Raw genomic sequence first — 22,373 nt, 5'->3', positions numbered from 1 at the left:
AGCACGGTATGCACTGCATCTACCAGTCTGTCCTGACTGCAGAACCCGTCAACAAAACCGAGGAGCATTAATATGAAAGCAAATTGCTGAAATGGTGTTTTGAATTAAATAGGTCACTGCGAATGTATGAGAGTGGCTGGAAAAGTACTTACAGTCTGAAAGAAAACGTGTCAAGATAGTTGAACAAAATTTCTCTAGAGCTGAAGAATAAATGATTGTTTCCAGGATGAATATTTTAGTAAAGTGCACTTTACAACAGTACTGCTGATAACCCTGTTTTAAATGGTGCAAACCAAAAGTTTTATGTAAGGAAGTCTGATAGCTTTGCTTATATAAATACCACCTGTAGCTTGCGTCACGGCTTTTGTTCTTATTTGTGTCCTTCCACTTTCGTACTCGCTGAAACAATGAGGCTTTTGCAGCCCCTTGGACCTGCGTCAATAGCACTGCCAGGGGCTGGTGCATACTTAAGAAAAAGTAAAATCAGAAATACCAACGACCAATACAAGTAATGGAAAAGGATTTATTGGCAGCAGTGAGGTATATGATAAGAGACATAAGACCGGGAGAAAAGTTTAGAGATTATTCACGTTAAATTATAGTTAATTTGCAGAGCAATAACTGAACCACAGATGGAGATTCATGCCCCGGTGAGATGTGCATAATACATATATTACCAACTCAGACAGTCATTTCCATTGAGTAGTTTGTCTTCAGCGTTGTGATGACTACAAGCCCTTTAGCATATCAGTTCTACCTAGCTCTGTGTGGCGCTTTTCAGCATTAGGCTGCAGATCAGTTTAGGAGTGAGCTCACTACAGCATCCCCTTTTCACACACACCGAGACCAACGCAGAGCACGAGCTGTGCAGGGGAGTTCCCAGAGGCTGCTTGTTAGCCTGCCGGGGGAGCCAGGAGCTGGCAGGACTTCTTGCTTCATGCTTGCTGGTGGATCTCGTTGACGGTGGAGGATACCACCTGCCCGTTCACACTGTCGTGGACAATTGCTTTGATCTTTCGATTGGTCAGCCCGGCATATTCTGAAAGAAAATGAAAGGCTAATTATACAAGAAGCAATGCTGAGAAGAGATGATGCAGGGAAAACTTCATTTACAGTAATTTACCAGCTGCTTCTTCAACTGATTTATCTTTACATGTTTCCCTTTAAGTCAATACTTACTGCTCTTTGTGAAATGTTAACAAAGTCACCCTGGGCCTTGTCCAGGTCAGGGCAAATGAATAATAAAGCTGCATCCCAGCCAATGCAAATCTAACTTCAGAGCAAATTAACCTGCATGTCTGTAGGTCATGCTCATACCAGAATATGAGTTTCCAGACATGCAGATTTTGTTTGCTCTCAAGCCCTAAGACTGTTTTAGTCACCAAATGGAGTCTCTTTGCCTCCTCATATACCATGAAAGCTTTAGGCTTGAGTCTGAGCTCTGGACAGAGTGCTTCACTGGCAGAGGTCAGTGTGAAGAGCAGCCCGTGAGCAGGCAGACGCAGCAGAATGTGCTCTGAAGTGCAGTCCTTCGCAGGTGAATCACTGAAATTATTCTCAAATGTGGCCTACATGAGAATTAATTGCAATGCAAACCTTTCATAGCTCCTTAAGATGAAAATTATTCTGAGTAAAATTTGATTGGAAATGACAATAATTAAAAGCTACTATAGAGAACAAAATAAGGGACTTTTACCTTTAGCTTTCGATTCAGATTTTTTTGTTTTCCTGTAAAGAAAATGAAACAGAGACAAAGTAGTGAATATACTCATCTCAAGAACTTATTCATCCCCTTCAACTCACTGATTCTAAGGAGGCCTCATACCAATATGAAAAGAGATGAAAACAAAGAAATTAAGAAGGGACTTTTTGTAGTATACGAATTTTTCATTAGTCGTAGGTGCAGATGCCCTCAGCTGAAGCTGTCCCCTTGTGCATTCAGTATCACTTCTGTTAAGGACGGGCACATCGCTCCTCGTACGCCCTGAGCTGCTCAGGTCCCTGCCTGGTTCCTGATGCCCAGCCCTGGACTTGGTGCCCCATTGCCCTGCCTCCAGAGGCGCTCAGTTATTGCTAACCTTCCTTTTTCTATTTCGTGTAAATAAGCCGTGCTCTGTGTATCAGGTGGGAGAACAAAGAGTAGAGAGGGCCAGAGATTTCTGAATGCAGAGATTCAGAAAAAAATTAAAAAAAAGATGGGGAAACCCAGCAGCCCCTCAGCACAGGGGCACGTTGTGTGGGTTTGTGTGCTGGTACTTGCAGCTGCGGGTGGCTGAGCAGAACTCAGCTGCACTTCATTTTGCACTTCACTCTGGGCTTCATTTTGATCTAGAACTTGTCTTGAAGATTGAAAATGACTATGAGTTTTACTGAAATTGACATTTTTTTCCTCAGCAGAGATAGACATGCTGTGGGAATGTAGAAATTATTTTAAAAAATATATTGTTATATTAATTTAGGTAATCTAGACTACACAGAATGAAGTTTCTCATTATATTAAATGGCTCAAGCTTTGTATTATGATCCATCAAATTAAAATACCAGCCCTTCACATAGCATGGAACTCACAAGCTTTGATTAAACATAAACAAACAAATAAATAAGCTGAAAACAAGAACTCTCTTCTCATCTATTCCAGTCAGGGCAGCTTTGCCTTACCCGTCTACATTCCCTTCCAGCAGCAGGCGGTAAGTGGAAATTTCCTTCTCCAGGCGTGTTTTAATCCCAAGAAGAACTTTATATTGGTTATTTTGCTGCTTGATATCATGACGAAGCTGGCTTAGCTCTTCCTCACATTTGGAGATGATCTGCTGCATGTTTTGAAGTGCAACAGCATAGTAATTCCGGGTGTCAGCCAAGGTGTCTTCCAGCATGTGTTTCTGACAGCAGATAACAATTCTATGATTATTATTTATGTAGCAGGTATAATGCAGAAATACCAGCAAATTTGGTCTCTGGCCAGATGATTACAAAACTTAGGTTGTGGTCATTTAAGCACTTAGCCACTTGCATGACTATTCACGTGAAAACAGCAGAATCATGAAGCTGTGTTGTGTGTGCATAATGAAAGGCAAAAACTGAGTAATTTGTCCCTGCCATAATGCTTATTCTCAAAAGCTGTTGCTCCTGTAACTGCTGACTTTTTTGTCAGTTCCTGCTTTTGCTGTACAGGATTGCTTCAAAACCTCAAAGACGTGGATATGTGAGGTTTCACCTCTACAAAAGCTGAAGAAATAGCTTTAAGGTTCCCCATCAGTATTTGTCACAGTTCAGATATTTCACGTGTTATAACAGGGGTTGTAAATATGAAATTTATATTATCTGTCTTCTTTTTAGATCATGGAGTCAGCTCTCCTGTATTTTCTTTTTCTTCTCCCCATATATTATGGTAAAGTGAGACAATTTTTACATCCTGGCAGTGGTTGTTGAATCTATGTTAAATATTCTGGCAAAATCAAGTATGGTCCAAATTCCAATTTCACGTATACTTTAATAACTACACGAAAATTACACTAGGCATAATTTAAGCAAAGAATTGGTCCAAGGCAGGTCCTATGAATTTATGATGTAACAGTGGCCAGCCAGAGATGTCTACAGTAGATACCTTACTCATCTGTGCCTGCAGCTCGATGTCCAGGGACTGTAAAGTACGGGTTAGATCCTTGATCTCGTTCTCACTGCTCTGTATCTGTTCTGGATTAGGGGCTGCTGCCAGAGACACAGCTGAGCTCTGCGGAGCAAAACAAGAGAAAAGTTTACTGATTTTGGCAGTCAGGTACAGCACCAGGGATCTTTGAAACGAACAGGAAAGAGCTGTTACCAGTTCTTTGTACCAACTGTCGAGGCTTTGACGATTCTTTTCAATTATGGCTTCATAATCTTGTCTTATTTCTGCTAGAATCTTGGCTAGGTCTTCAGGAGGTGGTGCATTTACTTTTACATTGACTTTGAAGTCCTGTGATGAGCGATTTGCTTCCATATCCTGTTGATATCAGCAGATGAAACAAGCTCAAGCTCTGAAACTTGTTCATGAAAAGGGAAACAGTTTTTGTCCCTGGCTTGTTTTCCTCAGTTCCATTCTCTCAAAATACCCACAATATTTTTTTCATTATAATAGTTTGTTATACAGATTAGTTAACACTATTTTGAAAATGTACACATGGATCATACTGCGACATGACTTAAACCAGTGACTGATACCTGCTTCCATGGCAGATCTGTGCTAGAGAGCTCAGTAAAATCATTGCAGAAGATCTGTTCAAATTATATTTCTGGAAGATATATATTTAATAAAGCACTGAGATTTTTAGTTTATTTATCTGTTATGAGCCTAGAACTTTTCATGAAAATCTAACAGTAATTTCATCTTTCTTACCCCGTATGTTAATATTTATGGAACTATAACGAAGTTTACAGGAGAGTAATATAAAAGTTCTATGTAATTGTTAAAGGAATAATTGGATTAAAACATATAATTACTGTGTAAACAACATAATTACAGGACAAGTCGAGCAGGTACGGTAACATTCCTTTTGGTGTAGCACAACCTTATGTGCTAGGTACCATTTTCAAAAGCGTCCAGGCAAAGCAGCATTTTGGGCATGACATCACGGCCTCTGCAATGTAGATCAGCTGGACATGCTGATGTCTCTGTTGGTTGCCTTGATTCCCAAAGCTGTTTTATGACAGCTGTTTAGTTTGTATCCTGGGCCGTAAGGGGACCAGCCAAAGAAAGTTTCACCTGCTGCTGTGTAACCCTTGTGTTCCTGTTCTGCTTTATCCACAGGTAGTGAGTAGGGTGTTTGGTTCTGTATTAGATATTAACTGAAAACAACACCAGATCAAGCAAAGTGAAAGCAGCATGCTGTCCCACAGTGGTATTACATAAAATGGAATAACAGAGACTACTCTGGTGTAGCTCTGAATTAAGACAGCAGCACATTTTTTGACAGGGATTGAGTGTTATCTAATTAATTATGCTTAGAGTTTTACAAGAATAAGTAGTCTCACATGGCTTTGCTAACCATTCTTTTCAGTTTTGGTCCTTTGTGAATTCAAGATCTGTTTAGTTTGGGTCAGCCTGCTCTAGGGGACCCTGCCTGAGCCGGAGGGTTGGACAAGGTGACCCCGAGAGGTCCCTTCCATCTCAGGCACTCCGTGACTGTGAAATGATATATCCCGAGGTGAGGGGAAAGGCTGCGGTCTGAAAAACTCCACAGCAACCAGAAATGCTTCCTGTTTATCCAAATCTCTATGTACATAGATCTAGGTATTTCTGAGAACATTTCTGTCAAATACGTAACTTATTATTAGCTGTGTGCGACAAATGAGGAGCTGACCAGAAAAGAGCCTGGGAGAAAATACAGCAATCTGTTATCCTTCCTGAAATCCTGATTTAGTTGGTAAAGTAGCACACAAACTTTGTGCCTCATCCGACTCTCGTTGGCTCTGTCAGAAACATGGTTGGGTTCTGAATCATCAATCCCATTTATAGATTGTGGATCTTACTCAAAGTTAATTACACAGTAGCAAAGATTTGTGTGATAGTGTAACTTTTTCTACCTCCTCATGGTCTTTCCTCCTGAGGATGTGCTCTTCTCGCAAGCCTTCGATTTCCATTTCCAGATCTGTTGTAATAATAGTCAGGCCGTCGAGCTCCTTACGCAGGTTCTCAACATCACACTGCACTCCCTGCCTGCGAGTCTTCTCGGCTTCGTACCTTTATGGGGAAGGAGCAGAGAAAGCCTGCTTAGTGAGAACAAACTGCCTCGTGTATAAGCAGTACCACAGAGAAGTAGACTTGCTTAAGTCCTCTGTGTAGGGAACAAAAACCCAAGAAAACAGATTCTGTTTGTAAAATACATTCTTTGATAAATTCTTGAATAGTCTTAAAAAGTGGATGTGTTCCATTATTATTATTGTATTTTTTTTTCCTTGTCACAGCTCCTCTATGGTATGAACTAGTTATTTTTCTTTTATTTTTCCTTTTTAACATTCATCTAGTTATGAAAGCTTTGGGAATGGAGTGCTTTGATTCTGCAGATTTATTACAATACCATCAAAAGCTATGAGATTTTCAATAACTGATCACATCTATTAAATATAAGACGAGATCTTCATGATTCCTAAGAAGCCTGATTTACAGAAATGTAAATTCCTTTCCTGGGCAAAGATCTACCTGGAAGATCTCAGTCCAAGCATTTGGGCTTTTTAGATGGTCTGAAAACTCTTTCAGCAATGTCCTGAACAATCAAAGTGTGCACTGGTAACCGGGGAAGCGCTGGCCCATTTACTGTGGCAAAACTACTGAGAACCCAAAGCAGAAGATGCTGAGGGACAGGTATTTCTTGTGGAGCTGGATGGAAGAAGTGATAACTGCAGGAAGTAGATTTGGGCTGGATTAAGGAAGCGTAGGGTGCAGAGAAGGGTTAATTTGTACTCCCAGATGATGGTTTTAAATGCCTTTTGTCACAAGTATCAAGTGTCTGCTGTAAAACCTGCTCTTCAGGACCTGAACTAAGTATCATAAACAGGGTGACTCAAGGTTGTTCAGCAATCATTTCTGTGTTTTACATCCTTTTTTTTATCCTTTTTTTAAAAAATGTGTTCCACATTGGTTTTATTTATTCAGTATCACCAGAAAGCTAAAGTAAAATCGGCATCAGACTGCATTTTCAAGAAAAAGAAATATGTTGCTTAATTCTCTTTCATACTTAATCAGGAAACCAAAAAAGAGCTTACTTGAGCCTGAAGTCTTCAGATGCCATGTTAGCATTATCAATTTGTAAAAGGATGCTGGCGTTGGTGATCTTGCCATCCTCAATCTGCAAAACAGAGAATCCAACAGACTTGGTGTTGCCATACACATGGTGACAATGAATAACCTGTGCTGTTTAAGATTCCATGCTGCTTGTATGAAAGAAAAATGGAAGTCCTGTTTTAAGGAATATAGATAAAGAAACTTAATTTCCTGAGTCACTTAGATGTTTCTGCTATTTTTGTCCATAACCTTACTCTTTTTTTTTTTTTTTTTTTAATTTTAATTTTAATTTTTATTTTTTTTTTTACTTTGTCTTTCCTGGCTATGAAGTAGTAGGAATCATACTATGTGTGGGCAGGCAAAGGATACGGATAACAGTACACAAATTTCATGGCATATTACAGAATAATTTCACTGTCTTCCTCAACATTAAGTTCTGTCTGAGTACAGTTTAAATGCTGGCATTAATCATATGCTCAAAAATAAGCATGTGCATAAACACCTTGCTGAATCAGTGCTGAGATGCAGAGGTGTAATGATGATGATAGAAGCAACTCATGAGCAGGACAGGACCCCTCTTGTGCTTAAGTCTGGAGTTGTACGGATTGTCATTCTGAGACCAGCACCAGCCAGCTGTCATGATCCAGTCAGTTATTCACCTGCCACTATACTGAAACCTCCAGCAGCATACAGTGATTAATTTGTCATTCTGATTTTGGTTTGGAATGTTGGAATCTGCTCCAAAAGGTGAAGGAGAAAGTGCACCACGTCCTTCGTTTAGTGTACTCGGTGTGCTGAAAAGACTTGTAAGTCCGCGTTAAAGTGAGGCAGCTTTTGAGCTGTAAATCTGAATATGAAAATCTCAGTACTCCGTTCAGAATCTTTGGAAGTACTCTAGAACCTCATGCGTAATTAGAAGGAACTACTGATTGTGGGACATCATGTCCTCTCCTACCAAAAAGGAAAAAGATGCATGGTTGCAGCTGCTTCCACTCGATGCTTACATACTGAAACAAGGTGAATTATGGCCACAGAGATATCTCGAGCTATTTAGAGAGCTCTCAGCACTTTTTATCAAAACTTCCCACACCTAAATGAATCACAAAGACACCAGGAAACGACAAAATTGTCTTGAAGTGTCAAAAGTTTACCTCTCTTAAAAAAAAAAAAAAAAAAAAAAAAAAAAAAAAGAATGTGCCTGTGAAAGGTTTTAACTAATCTCTAAGACAGAACAAACTGTACGTTCTTAGTGATTAGCAGCACACCTCAGATACTGCCCTGGGACATGGTGGAGGCCAGCTAAAGAACTATAACAAGACTCTAAAAGTGTTGCTGCCTGAAATTTGTTGTCAGAGAAGAGGCAGTTCTTGAACCGATCCTTAGATAATAGTAAATTCTACTATGGAAGGTAATAACTAAGAGGCCGTAAGAAAGCACCACTTGCGTTCTTTGATTTTGTGCCATTTCATAACAATGCAACACAGCTACACATAGAAATATATATAGATGCTTTGTAACTCTCTGTGCAGTCTGAAAGAATAAAGAATCCAACAGAGGAGTTACAGTCATCACTGTTTTGCCAACTGTTGTATGACTGCTGCTGTGTCACTTAGCAGCGCGTTCCAGATGTGGATATTTATCTGTTTATAATTACACTGATTTCTTCACTACATGCATCGTGGATACAGATGTATCACTAACACCAGTCAACAAATTTACAGATGTCTTATTTAAGAACTCACACATTATTATATACAAAATGCACTCAAATTCCTTTTCAAAACAGTTGTTTTTTTTTCAGGAAGGCTTCCTGCGCTGGCTTGTTCCTCAGTACGCCGTATGTCTTTTGGTCCACAGCATGGATCCTGCCTCCCTGAATCCTCTGTAAATCAGTTTGGATTTTTAGCAGGGCCAGATGCTTGAATATGACCATAGGCTGTACTGGCATCTCTGTGAAAATGAAGCCAGGAATGCCTGAAGAACTGAGGCTATTTTACTTTTGGGCTAAAATGGAGTGGGGCTGGAGCAAAGCAACTTGCTGCCCTGTCATGTTCATCGTGAATTCACCCAGGGAAGAGAGTGCTTCCAAATGTAGGACCCAGGTGATTACACACGTCGAGGTTTAGATAGCCACGACATCACACACTTTCTGGGTTATTGGATATAGGTTCCTAAATTTTGTCTAAAATTCACTTTGGGTGCTAAATTAGTCTCGCCTTTTTAATTTGTGGGCGATTAATTTAATTATGGTTAATAATTAGATACTATATTCTCACTCATTTTACTGGCAGTCATGGTGCTAATTGCAATAATTTATAGAGAAAGTGAAAATCTTGTGTTAATCACGGAATTGTCCCCTGTAAATAATCCTTTATTAGCCCTTCCTCTCCAGTACAAACACCACATTAAACTGGCTGCGATGGCCATTAGTCTAACGGTGCCTGCAGCCAGCACGTAGCTATTTCAGTCGGTGTTAGAAAAAAAGTATTTTAAGTATAACCTATTCAAAAGGGAGGGGGGCTTTCCTACAATCTGCATTGTGCTTTTAGTCGTGTCGTCTTTCTAAATCTTTCTGACTTGTTAATTCCATATCAACGCGAACACATTATGTTCGTGATGAACAAGTATTCATCTCTGGATCAGTTAAAAAAAAAAAAAAAGTGCTTAAGTGATAGGTTTGGAGACTGATGACCTTTCTTTATCCTTAAAATAGAACTAGGTGATGACAATTCTGGCTCTCCTTGCACATTGCCTGTGGTCAGACTGCCTCATCTTCTGCCTGGAGGCAACACATTTAGCAGTGAGCAGGGAGTTTGATTAAGTCCCTGACCTCTGTCAGCAAATGTGTGGGACAACACCATTTCCAAGCCCTTTGGAAAAAAAATTCTCAGGGTTTTGAGAATGCCAAGTCATCATATTAAAAGAAGTAGGGGGAAAACAAGAGCATCGCATTTGGAATAGCTCTGCTTTTTGCCCCATATGGCTATGTAAAGTTAATTACAGTGATTAGTCACAGAGATGGTTACAGAGCTAAGTATGTTCATTATGAATACAGATTAATATTATGCTTAAATTTGAAGACACGTGAGTTTGGGAGATTGAAAGAGTTACTGTTGAACGTTAATATTAACTACTGGCGGGAACCAGAAATTCTGCTTTTAATTATAGTGAAAACATCCACAAGGAATTTGTCACTGCTATTTCCTTAATTACAATGAAGTATTTTCCATCTGATTACATAAACTCCTAGGACCCAAAACTCCTGTAGTTTCATCGTCTGCTGCCACAAGAATCAAAGAAACGAAAGTCAACAGAGTGTCTAAAGGCAGCGTGCATGAAAGAAGGAAGTCTCTTCAGTTTGCCTGCTTTTTAATTTGCTTGAATACATGTGCAGTCAAAAAGATCAAATTCTGCCAGACATAGTTGCTCAAACCACAGTTTCATGTACAGGAATGAACACTTGGCAGCACACAAGTCTCTTTATACTATCAGTCTTTGCAGAATCCCCTTTGTCTCCTTCCAGACTTTCCTATACCCCTTTCTGCTCCCTGTGGAGGCGAAGAATGTTTATGCCCAGCTCCTGCTACCACTTTCATTTCTATTTCTAGCATTTAAAATGTTTTACTTAATTTTCTTTAAAGGAAAGCCATCAGCATAACTGAGCACCCAGATTCCTTAAAGGAGCACAGAATGACATAGTTCGTATAGCTCTGACTTACCTGTCTTTGCATGTCAGTGACGTTTTGCTCGTATTGGTTGAAGTCATGCCTCTCTCCATGAGACTTTGTCTTGTGCCACTCTAGGATGCAGCTTTCCAGCTGAGCGTTGGCTGCTTCTAAGGAGCGGACCTTGTCCAGATAGGCAGCCAAACGGTCATTCAGGTTTTGCATGGTCTGTTTCTCATTCCCACCCAGGAAGATGCTTTCCCTGTGGTGCTCGCCGAAGCATCCCCAAGATGCCTCTCCTCCGGCAGCCAGACAGAGGGGTCTGGCAGAGGAGAAAGAGGTGTGTATGCTGCTGGCACCACCATCTGCACCTGAAGGTCTGTAAGAAGTTCCTTGCTGGGCCAAACCACACCCTGAACTACCCCTGAGGGACCCAGAAAAAAATTGAAAAGGGCCTTGGCTGGTACTCATGTTTAGCTCAGTTATGGATCTAACCCAATGTTTGACTGACTAGCACTGAGCAGCTTCTTAGCCTTCCCTAAGCAGCTTTATGCCTTTTCCTGTGGGAGTTCCCTTCGATGAATGACTACAGCAACAAGATTGTGTCATCATGAAACGTGCTTCCTCTTGGTCAATTCTGAAGCATTTATGAGCATGCACACACTGTTGTTATTATTTGGAATCACAGCCACATACCGGATTGTTTTCCTTTTGCTTGTTTTCTTTTTTTTTTTCTTTTTTTTTTTTTTCTTTTCTTCTCTTTTCATATTATAATTGTGAGGTGTGGCTAAAAGCAGTAGGTGTGGAACTGGATCAGCTCTGCTTCAAACTTTTTTTCTAACCCTTTAGTAAATACATTATATTTTCCCGTTTTGAAGGGAAATATCACCCATTACAGAACACATGGAGAGCTAGGGCAGGGACAGGTCTCCCAGAACCTTTTTTTTTTTTTCTGTCATAATTCTCAGGCTTTAGAATTATAGCAGTCTGTGCGTCCTGAAACGCAGCATGTCCTATCAAGCTGTCATTAGCGTAGCAAACAGCTTCAGCCTGTGTGAGACATGAGACTTTAATGAAGTTAACCAAGCTCTATCATTTAGCTAAACTCCAGTCCAAAGTGAGTCAGGCTCAGCTATTCCTTTCAGCTGCCTATGTCCCATAGAAATACACGAGAATTAGATACTGAGCAGTCTTTTCTACTGATTCTTCTTCATGATTCAAGGTGCAGTCATATTTCAGTTTCAATAGTCTTGTTGTAGTAGATAGTAGTGCAGGAATTTATTGCTGTTACTAATATGAGTGCTATTAGGATATTTGTATTTTTAGCTATAGAAAATATTTAAAATATGAGTTCGTAACAATACTCCCCAAACTGAAGTGGTTATTTAAAGCTACCAATGCTATAAATTGACCTGGCAATGAAGTAAAAACAGGCTTTCTCAAAAGTGTCAGGTACCTTCTGAAGCTGTATAAATCAAAACCAGAACGGGCAGGTCTGGCTTCTGCAATGATTTTCCCATTCCTCCTGCTTGTTAGGAGGCAATAAATCGCGAAGGGTGCCCGTGGCAGGAGCTGGGGTTCTCGACTTGCCTCTGTCTTTTGCAGATGTTGCAGAGCACGGCTGAGGGATGAGACAGAGGAAGAACCGGGGTGCAGTGTGGGGCTGCCTGGGCTGGCAGGAGCCATACGGCTGTTTTTCTCTGCAGCAGCGAAGGCTCAGCTCTTTCATGGGATCTTATTACCTACCTGTTACCCGTCCCAAATGGCAGGGTTGGAGGGATTGTGCAGAACAGAATTACGCTCTCCTGGGAGAAGTCTTTTTTGCAGCGTTAGTTTCAGTTGGCGTTTTTCAGAAATAAGGAATTGCTGCACTGCATCCTGGCCTGAGGAGGCAGGAAAAGGTGCCTCCTAGTCCCGGGTGACTGAGTTGGGCAGGATTTGAGCTCCTCCTTGTGGTTCTGTGTCAGCTTTGCTCAGCAGCTCCTGATTTTCATTTTACCAGCTACATTTCCATCGAGTACAGATTCCTTCTTATTCCTCATACACTTCATTGTATAGAAATGCTTACATGTTCAGTCGTTTTGGTAAATTAATCATTGAAGGTACTATTTTCCAATAAATACAAGGCATATCTACAACAAACTGTTCTGGTAACAGCTGAACTTTGGTACATGCAGATCGTTATCGGCACTATCGCTTGATAGTAAGAAGAGCTTGCAGCATCAGACAGAAATGAAGACCTAACTTTAAAACCCACAAAACTGTAATAGAGGCACGGGTATCCTGCTGCTCAATTCATCTCCCCAGAGACTAATTTCAGATTGAATTTTCTAGTCTGGCAGTTCAGCAAGCTCAATACTACATTAAAAACAATCATATGTACTTATATAATCACAGAATCACAGCACGGTTTGGGTGGGAAGGGACCTCAAAGTCCACCCAGTCCCCCCCTGCCATGGGCACGACCCCTGTCCCCATCCCAGGCTGCCCCAAGCCCCATCCAGCCTGGCCTCGGGCACTGCCAGGAACGGGGCACCCCCAGCTCCTCGGGGCAGCCTGGGCCAGTGCTCACCGCCCTCTGAAGGAAGAATTTCCTCCTTGTGTCTAAGCTGAGCCTGCCCTCTTTTAATTTAAGGCATCTCCCCTTGTCCTGTCACTACACTCCCTGGCAGAGTCCCTCTCCAGCTTTCCTGGGGCCCCTTTAGGTACTGGAAGGTCACCGTAAGGTCTCCCCAGTGCCTGCTCTTCTCCAAGCTGAACATAATATTACACAAAATAAAATGATTGCTTTGTTTCACATGAAATTACTCAGAGAAATTCAAAACCTAGCTGTTGGTGAGGTGACTGTGCGTGAGACAGAATAGCCTTTGTCTTACTTCCTGACAGTTTCACAACTATCATGCCACCGTGCAAAACAAATTGTATTTTTTTCCTGGGAAGTAATACAAAACCAGCCTGCCTCGGCACCAGTGCTGTTGAATATCTTTATCAACGACATACAGGGATCAAACACACCCTCAGCGGGTTTGCAGGTGACACCAGGCTAAGCGGTGCACTGCGTCCAGCAGCAGGAAGGGATGGCATCCAGGGGGACATGGACAGGCTGGAGAAGTGGGGCCATGTCAGCCTGATGAGGTGCAACAAGGCCAAGTGCAAGGTGCTACACCTGGGCTAGGGCAGTCCCAGATAACGTTTATAAACAGAAAGGGGAGATTTAGAGTAGAGATTAGGAGGAATTCTTCACTGTAAGGGTGGTGAGGCACTGGCACAGGCCGCCCAGAGAAGCTGTGGGTGCCCCATCCCTGGAGGTGCTTGAGGCCAGGCTGGATGAGGCCCTGAGCAACCTGGTGTGGTGGGAGGTGTCCCTGCCATGGCAGGGGGTTGGAACCAGATGATCTTTGAGGTCCCTTCCAACCCAAGCCGTCCTATAACTCTGTGATTCTGTGAAAACAACAGTAATTTGTCACACAAATGTCTCCTCTGAAACTCAGCTGTTTCAAATTGGAAAAGACAGCCCGGTTTTCATCAACCACACACGTGTGGGATCCAGGGAAAGGACCAAAATACTTAATTCAAAACCAGACGCAGCTCTCCACTCGATTTTTTACAGGGCTTGTTTTTAGCTATTTAATCTAAAGCATACAGAATGAAAGCAGTGATCGGAGTGAGAAAATAAATCAGTCAGCAGGTGGCACCACGAGATGATGTTTTCTCTTTGCTTCATCCAGCCTGCTCCCTGCAAACTGGGGAGGTGCTGGGCAGGTCCAAGCTGGTGGAATGGGGAATGAACACACAGTCCCCGCTTGCTTTAGCTGGGAATCCTGCTTCTCTCACTGAATAGCACCTCGAAAACAAGCCGAACTGAGTTTATAGGCTGCAGTTTAAGCATCAGCAGAATATTTTAACCCATACATTGTAGAGAGAAATACCTCGTGACAAAGCCCCAGCTGATGTCAGTCAGCGTAGTGCCATTTACATCAGCTGGAGATGGGACCGTGGAACATTTGCTTTGCTGAGGTCCTGCCAGCCAAACCCCCCGCTTGTCGGGCACGGGCTGTCACTGCCAGGGCAGGGTGATAGTGCTCTCATGCTGCTTTGCTGTTTTCCTGGCAGCTGCTTTTAAAGCACAGGGGGCCCTGCATTTTGTGGGGAGCCTCATTTTGTTGGTGAGTGTTTGGTGTGCTCTGAACATACATAGAATCGTAAAATCATGGGATATCCTGAGCTGGAAGGGACACATAAGGATCATCGAGTCCAACTCATGGAATATATATACATATATATATATATAGTATGTGCTTTTTTTCCTCGGGTTACTTTCAAGACCTCATTAAGTCACTTTAAAGGAATGTCTTTCCAGCTACTTTAGCTGCATGTGGGAAGCAAAGACATCAGATACAACTTACAAGATAGTGAAAGGCAGTAATCAGGCAAAGGGAGGAATTATCTGCTAGGGAAGCAGACTTATCTGAAAAAGCTGCATTTTTCAGATACTTACAAATACTTATGTGCTGAGTGGCTGAGTGATAGCTGAAAGAGAAGACCCAAAGCGATAGTGAGCGCTATGGGTAATCAATCATTTCACACAGGTATGAGGAGAAACAGTTACCAGAAGGTGCACGCTTTTATTGTTAGGGTTTTGTTGTTGTTGTTCTTTTGTTTTGTTTGTTTGTTTGTTTTTTATATTAAATGATGTAAAGATTTGTTGCATCTCACCTGAGGATTGGAAGTACGAATTCTAAACAGTGGTACCGGTATCCTCCGTATCAGCAGCAATTAATTCAAATAAATCTTCCAGCAGAGTTACACTGCTGCTGGTGAAAATGGAGAGCCGTGACAGATCAGTGTTGTTTTTTTACTGAAATGCAAAATCTGTGGGTCCCTGGGGCACACTTGGGCTGTAGGAACTTGACCCATATGAGAGACAATAACAAAAGTGACACTTGCTGACTTTACTGAGCTTAACTTGAACACATTTTCAGGGACTTGCTATTGATGATGACAGCACAAAATAAGGCACTGACAGCTCCTCGGTGGCAGTGGTATGTGAGGCTCCCTGGCTCCAAAAGTTTCTGTGGCAGGCTCCTGTCCACATCTGGGCTCCCCTGGGAGTGCTGCTTGTGCTTAGCTGCAGGGTTCAGAGCCCAAGGGAAGAGAACAGCACAAACCCACCACCAAAAAGAGATGGGAAGGAACAAAAAAGGAAGACACTCCTTCCTTTGAGGGAGCAAGAAATGAGAAGCTGAGATAGTCATAGAGGTTGTGTATTGCAACAGCTACAGTATTGCCTTTAAAAGTATATATTTGGGGAATGTTTCCTTCCATTTTACTCCCTCTATTGTGTTGGAAAGGTGGATGTATGCTCCTTACAAAGGAGTGGTGTATCTGCCTGGATAAGATCTGGGTTTAATGGCACAGAAAATCATCCTCCTACTTGAGATGGAGGAGCATCCTCATACCTGCTCTGACGATCACCGTGCACCCCTGTTGTTTTCTGGGGCTAGGAGGGAGGGCACCGTTCCTAAAGCTTTGTGAATGGAAAAAGTGATGCCTGGCTTCCAAAGCTGTTTTCACAAACTTGGTGACAGTGCATGCCTAGAGACTGCCTGGTTTTGCACAGAAAAGGACGTGCTCTCATGGTTAAAAATTAAACCTGGGCCGCTGCAGTTCTGAGTTAAGGCAAAGAGCTTGGCCGGTTCCTGTCACCTGCACCTCGCCTTGTCCTCCCTGAAGGGCTGAGGCCGTTTGCCTTCCCACTGAAGGAAGTGCAGGAACATACAATACAGGACTTTTTTTTTCAGAGGTTGTGCAAGTTGAATTCACAACAAAGACCTTCAGGACCTGAAGCATTGTATTTCTTCACAGTAGCTTCAGATTCCTGGGAGAATCTTCCAGCACTTTCTCCCTGTCCATTCATCGTCACCTTTCCTACGATTATTGAAGTTTTTGTTGCTGTTATCCATTGAGTTACCTGAACCTCAGCACATCTTGTTCTGGGTCACAGGAGCACTGAGGTAGGGAGGGGATGTGGTTGTGTGAATGGCAGTGCCACGCTGACCACACAAAAACGACATTAGACTGAATGTGTTTGCACAAGCAGAAGAGAAACTTTATTGTGTAGGTTTTTTTCATGAGGGTACTCTATAGCTACTGACAGGAAACAAGGACATCATCTCTGACCTGGAGAGCCAAATGATGTGAAAAGGGAGAGGAAATCTAAGGAAAGACATCAAGCTGTTGCACGTTTTTTGGATTACATTCTTGTCATTTAGCAAAAGTAAAAGCGGGTTTCTCGTAGCATTAGCCAGAGGTTGGACTGCACTGGTCTTGTCACTGGTGCGGTACAGCTGGTGTCAGAACGAGAGAACTCCACATTTCTCTATTAGAAAGCTCTCCGGGTCGCACCAGGTTTTCCATCATCTTACGCAGTCACGCGAGCTCTTCCGCCGCTCACAAATGATGCTGTGGTAGGAGAAAAAAAGATAATTAAGCTTGGGGCTAAAAAAAGCACCGCTAAGACAGTGAAGAGCCATGCGATGCTTTTTGTTTGTTTGTTTCCTGACAAGATTTTTTTTCACGTATGGAAGAGGGAACTACATGAGTGAACTATAAGATGTCTACATCTTCTCTCCCTGCTGGTCCGCACCCATTAAATCTTCCATATTATGAAAGAAGGGAGGGAAAGATATAAATGAAGAGTGCACCTCACAAGTCAGGTTTGGATCTATTTTGCATGTTGTATGAACCAGCAGAGGAACTTGGGAATCCCTAAGAGATTTCCGTATTTTAGAAATAAAGGAGGAGTTCATGGAATCGTTTGGCAAGCTATTGGTTTCAAAAAGGCACATAAAATAAGAGAAAGTATTATGGTTTCCTCTCTAAATGGTAAAGAATGTTGCAGAGAGGATGTGATCAGTAGTCATAAGAAGAAATCCCAAGGAAAAAAGGCTTATTTAATTCTATTTTGTCACCATTTCAGCCCCTCTTTAAATCAAAAATTTTCTTACCATCCTTGGGGTTCACTCCTGTCATCCTGCGGAGAAGAAGAAAAGTTTGATTAAAGACCCTCACTGAATGTGTCGACTGAAAACATCGGTTCATTTAGGAGCATTGCATGAGAACAGCCACGATTTCACGCTGCTTCTTCACTGGGTTATTGCTGGTGCTGTGGGTGAGGTGCTCTCTGCTTTGACGGGCAGAGCAAGCTGAGAACGAACTTTCATGGGCTGAAGGCTGTTACTGCAGCACAGCAAGAGGATTATGTGAGACATGCACATGGTGCCTAGGGCCTTCTGCACTTCACTGCAGCCAATACGGTTGCGTTTATGTTTTCAAACCATCAGCACAATGGATCTGGAGATTTAGTTTCAGTAATAGCTCCCAGGATTTTGCCAGGCATCTGTTTTGCCAGCACTCGAAAGACTGCATGTGCAATCAGTGTGATTTAGTAATCTGGAGTCAGCTTAACAACCACAAATTACTGCTTTACAATGTGTCGTGTTATTAAGCTTATCTAATCATCACAGGATTTGTAAATGGTAACGTACTGGGAGTCCTGGGTCTCCAGCAGCTGGCGGTATGTGGCGATTTCCTGCTCCAGGCGGCTCTTGATGTCCATGAGCATCTTGTACTCCTGGTTCTGACGCTCCATGTCACAGCGGATTTCACTCAGCTGCTCCTCAACGCTGGTGATGAGGTTCTGGATCTGTGACAGCTGTGCGCAGTACCGGCCTTCCGTGTCCCGCAGGTTGGCTTCCAGTCCAGCTTTCTAAAGCAGGAAGACATGAGAACAGGCTGTCATACAGATGTGTCCCACAGAGGGGGAATCTAAGCGGAGGCAAGACAGGGAGGGAGGAAGGGGAGAGTTTGAACAATGCTCGGGACAGCTCCGTACCATGCTCATCTGTGACTGGAGCTCAATCTCCAGGCTCTGGAGTGTGCGTCTCAGCTCTGTGATCTCCGTCTTGCTGGTCTGTATCTGCTCTGTGTGAGTGGCTACTTCGCGGTTCAGCTCATCAGTCTGAAAGAAAGAAACAGATCACATACGTTGAGCTTTTAAAAATTATTTTCAGAAAGGAGAGACGCATCCCACCTGCTGGGGCAGTAGCAGTGGGGCAGTGCATCGGTTCACAGTTCGTTGGCATTTCCATACCTGAGTGAGGAACCAGGCCTCGGCATCCTTACGGTTCTTCTCAGCCAGGGCTTCGTACTGCTCCCTCATCTCTGTGAGGATTCTGGTCAGGTCGATGCCAGGAGCAGCGTCCATTTCTACGTTGACTGTGCCACTGATCTGGTTGGAGTACTCTTTCATTTCCTGCATGGACAGAAGGCAGAGGACACAAAAAAATGATGTTCTATACTCTCATAGACTTTTTTCCAGCAGCAATCCATGCAGTGGTATGTGGTGCTTCCAAAGGGATTCCTCTCCACTTGAGGACTCACCTCCTCGTGGTTCTTCTTGAGGTAGGCCAGCTCCTCCTTCAGTGATTCAATCTGCATCTCCAGGTCAGCTCTGGACAGGGTCAGCTCGTCCAGGACTCTGCGCAGGCCGTTGATGTCAGACTCTACGCTCTGGCGAAGGAACAGCTCGTTCTCATACCTGCAGTTTTAAAAAGAAACAAACATTGGAATGAGTGGAGCCATAAAACTAGATCATTTTATGTTGAATGTGGGAGGAATGGGAGCAACATTTAAAGGAAGCATAAAGAGAGTAAAGATCTTTTTTCCTGCTTCCAACTGTGACATATGAAAGTACTTGCATTGGATACCAGAGAAGAAAATATAAACCTGCAGATACGTCACTGGAAGATAAACCAGTTGCACAACTGTCTTTATCATCTTCTCAGCAGTGTCTTATGTGCTGCTGAGTCCATGAACAGGATAAGCACAAAGTCCCTCTTGTCTTTTTCTACATTTCACTAAAGATTTTCACAAAACTATTGCAAATGAACACCAATCTCTTCACACCACTGTCCTCCTTTTAAGTGAAAAGCCCAAGCTATGCCTGTCTTCTTTTCCCTTGTGATTTAGGCTAATAAAATAGTTAAGAGCATCACTAAAAACTAAGACATGAGCTATAATTTATTGCATAAACAGCACAGTAATCTGGATGCTGTGTTCTGTCAGGTTTATTTTCCTGATTTATCCTTCATCATACCAAATTTTTGCCAGGAATTTTTTCATCAGAAGTTATCAAGGAAAAACATCTACCCATAATTTGGAAGTATGTCCTCCAGTGACTGAAGAACTTTATTTTCTACGTAAGAAGTAATACTAAACTTCAGAAAACTGTTTTGAGAGAGAGAGAAAAGGAGAGAGAAGAGAAATGTGCTTCAGCTAAACTTACTTCAGCCTGAAGTCATCTGCAGCCAGCCGGGCATTGTCAATCTCCAAAATGACTCTGGAATTGTCAATAGTAGCTGCAAGGATCTGGCAATTGGAAATACAGAAAACAATTCCTGTGAGTAATGGTGGAATGGCATGGTCCTGAGTACGTAGCAAGTGGTTATCCAGGCTGTAAACCATCAAAGAAGGCAGAAGAAAGACCTCTGTTGAGACTTCACTGGTGAAACTTGCTTTCTGGATTGTAATAACCATTTTGCTGTTACGCTGCTCTTCAGCGTGCCCTTCCTAAAGCTTTTATAGACAAACACCAAAAATGCTAAACTCTGTTCCATTTTCCAGATGCAAACCAGAGAGCTGAGCTACCATTCTGGAGCCCAAGAAAGGGCAGGTACATCTATGTAAGAGTAGATAAAATTTTCCTTTGCTGGACAGTTCATACTTCCTGCATGGAGCCTTTACATCCCTCCTTCTTTACCAGTTCCTAGATGGATCACTGTGAAGCTCGTCAGCATGTACTTAACATAATTAGAAAATACATTCACAATACCTGATCTTGCCTTTAGCCAGGAGAGTTAGTTTTTCAGACTTTGAGGCCTACCTATCATGTTCTTTACTCTTACTATTCTGTTAATATATTGATCATCTTATACACATTTTGCCAAGTTTTGTTATTTTTCTGTGCAATCATTTTAATTTCAAAAAACTCATTTTCAGGATAAAACTTTTTCATTTTAAATGAAGAAAAGTTACTCTTCTCTGCTGGAATGCCCAGAACCACAGTGTATTTGGGTTTGGGCAATTCAACATTGATTTTGTAATTGTTTTAATTGATTTCAAAGAAGTGGACTGTGCAGTTCCACAGTTCCAATGCATTCTTATAAATCCCGTAGTTATGAATGTCATACCTTGTCTCGGAGATCTTCAATTATCTTGTAGTAGTTACTGTAGTCACGAGCTGGGCTGGTGGGGGCTTCCTTCTGGTACCAGTCTCGGATTTTGACTTCTAATTCTGCATTTGCAGCTTCCAGTGCTCGCACCTTCTGCAGGTATGTGGCCAGCCGGTCGTTCAGGTTCTGCATAGTTATCTTTTCATTTCCAGAAAGAAGGCCATCACCACCACCAAAGGCACCACCATCAAAACCTCCACCAAAGCCAGCTCCTCCACCAAAGCCAGAGCCTCCACCAAAGCCAGCTCCTCCACCAAAACCAGAGCCTCCACCAAAGCAAGCTCCTCCACCAAAGCCAGAGCCTCCACCAAAGCCAGCTCCTCCACCAAAGCCACCGAAGCCTCCTCCAAAACCAGCGCACGAGCCACCACCATATCCACCTCCTACAGAGGAGGTGTACTTAGCTGAAGACATGTAGACACCCCTGCCACCAGCTCCTCCGTGGATGCTGGGAGCACGGCAGGAGCCTCCTGTGCGGACTGAGGAAAGGCGAGAGCTGCCAGCGATGCTGCAAGAGTTCTGCATGGTGCAAGTAGATGTGGCTGCAGCACAGAAGGAGCTAGTCTGAGCTACTCGGCTTCGTGCAGAGCAGGAAAGCGTGCTCCTTCACTGCCCTGGTGCTTCTTTTATAGCCACAAGATAGGGCGTTAGGAGACAAACCCAACCTGCACCCTCCCTCCAAAGATTCTCCTCCCTAGAGGTGAGGCCAATTATGATGACATTCCTCACACACAGAGCTGGCTGTACATCTCAGGGGCTCGGGCTTGGTTTTTTCTTTTAATTAAACTAAAGGGATGATTCAGATTGTGTTTTTTCTTCAGGCTATAGTTCTGAAACCTGGAGTTTACTTCTTTGACAATTGAGAATGGAAAAACAAAGCAAGTTCAGCCGCACCCACTTACCCATTTACAGCAATCACCATGATTATTTTTATAAAAAAATAACTTAAAATTGAAGTTTGAGTAAAATTCTACTTTCATTGAAAAATGTGCAATCATCAGTTCATCTCATCATTATTTCTTCTTTTCTATCCATATTTTTCCCCAGTCAAAATTGAATTTTAGATGTTCTTATTCCTGTTCTTTGCTCAGAATTAGTATTTAGATTTTGGATTTATTTATTTATTTTTAATTAGAAAAAGCATATAATCATAGCATCGTGTGAAGAATAATTAACATCCAGCAATGTACTGGGCATAATAAGCATACTTAATTTACTAACGCTTGTGAAATGGTCAAGAAGGGTAATACACGACCGAAATGATTCAATTAAAAGAACGTGGGGCGGCAAAGTTCCTCTTACTTTTGGACACCTTAAGCAAGTTGAGTTTGAGATGAAACTGTTCAGGTAGCAATTAATGTGTGTAACAACCACCTGTGCTGTGAAATGGAATAATTCTTGCAAATAGGACTTGAGAATCCCTTACAGAGTTACGTTAACCCTTCCTGTAAAGAAGGAGTCTCACTTGTAATAATTTGCTAGGGAAACGTGGAGGGCAGGAGTTCAGCCCCTCAGCTTCTGTTCAGTATCAAGTGTGAGAAACCAGATTTGGGAGATTTTTTTTGAGGAAGTATTAGCTTGTTTGCCCTGCCAGGGTGTGCCACTGGGGATCATGTGTGGAGTGTGGCAATAGCGTGGGGCTTTCAGAGGGAGCCC

The 22,373-nt window shown here is 42.5% G+C and overlaps 2 protein-coding genes across 2 annotated transcripts; both read right to left on the bottom strand.

The window, feature by feature from the left end:
- Window positions 1-537: 537 nt before the first annotated feature.
- On the bottom strand, window positions 538-11,352 carry KRT23 (keratin 23). The gene is made up of 8 exons (XM_082778828.1): window positions 10,480-11,352; window positions 6,742-6,824; window positions 5,563-5,719; window positions 3,821-3,982; window positions 3,605-3,730; window positions 2,659-2,879; window positions 1,697-1,728; window positions 538-1,039 (listed from the first exon to the last, which is right to left on the bottom strand). The coding sequence occupies exons 1-8, from the start codon at window positions 10,894-10,896 to the stop codon at window positions 936-938; spliced, it is 1,302 nt and encodes a 433-aa protein (XP_082634954.1). The 5' UTR covers window positions 10,897-11,352; the 3' UTR covers window positions 538-935.
- Window positions 11,353-11,957: 605 nt separating this feature from the next.
- Window positions 11,958-21,242, bottom strand: LOC309887366 (keratin, type I cytoskeletal 19-like; the record flags this gene model as incomplete). The annotated part of the gene is made up of 8 exons (XM_082778988.1): window positions 11,958-12,046; window positions 17,433-17,458; window positions 17,973-18,193; window positions 18,320-18,445; window positions 18,578-18,739; window positions 18,868-19,024; window positions 19,772-19,854; window positions 20,676-21,242. The coding sequence occupies 8 exons, from the start codon at window positions 21,240-21,242 to the stop codon at window positions 11,958-11,960; spliced, it is 1,431 nt and encodes a 476-aa protein (XP_082635114.1).
- Between the last annotated feature and the right edge of the window lie 1,131 nt (window positions 21,243-22,373).

Source organism: Aythya marila (genome assembly GCF_965140915.1).
Source record: "Aythya marila genome assembly, chromosome: 25".
In the NCBI taxonomy this organism is placed as follows: Eukaryota; Metazoa; Chordata; class Aves; order Anseriformes; family Anatidae; genus Aythya; species Aythya marila.
The sequence above is the reverse complement of the archived record's forward strand: the minus strand, read 5'-3'. Positions and strand labels throughout refer to the sequence as shown.

Coding starts and splice junctions, on each gene's coding strand:
- KRT23 (XM_082778828.1), bottom strand. CDS start 10,896: ATGAGTACCAGCCAAGGCCCTTTTCAATTTTTTTCTGGGTCCCTCAGG. Junction 3,731..3,820: donor ACAGTTGGTACAAAGAACTG/GTAACAGCTCTT, acceptor TTTGCTCCGCAG/AGCTCAGCTGTGTCTCTGGC. Junction 1,729..2,658: donor CTGGAAGGGAATGTAGACGG/GTAAGGCAAAGC, acceptor TTTTCTTTACAG/GAAAACAAAAAAATCTGAAT.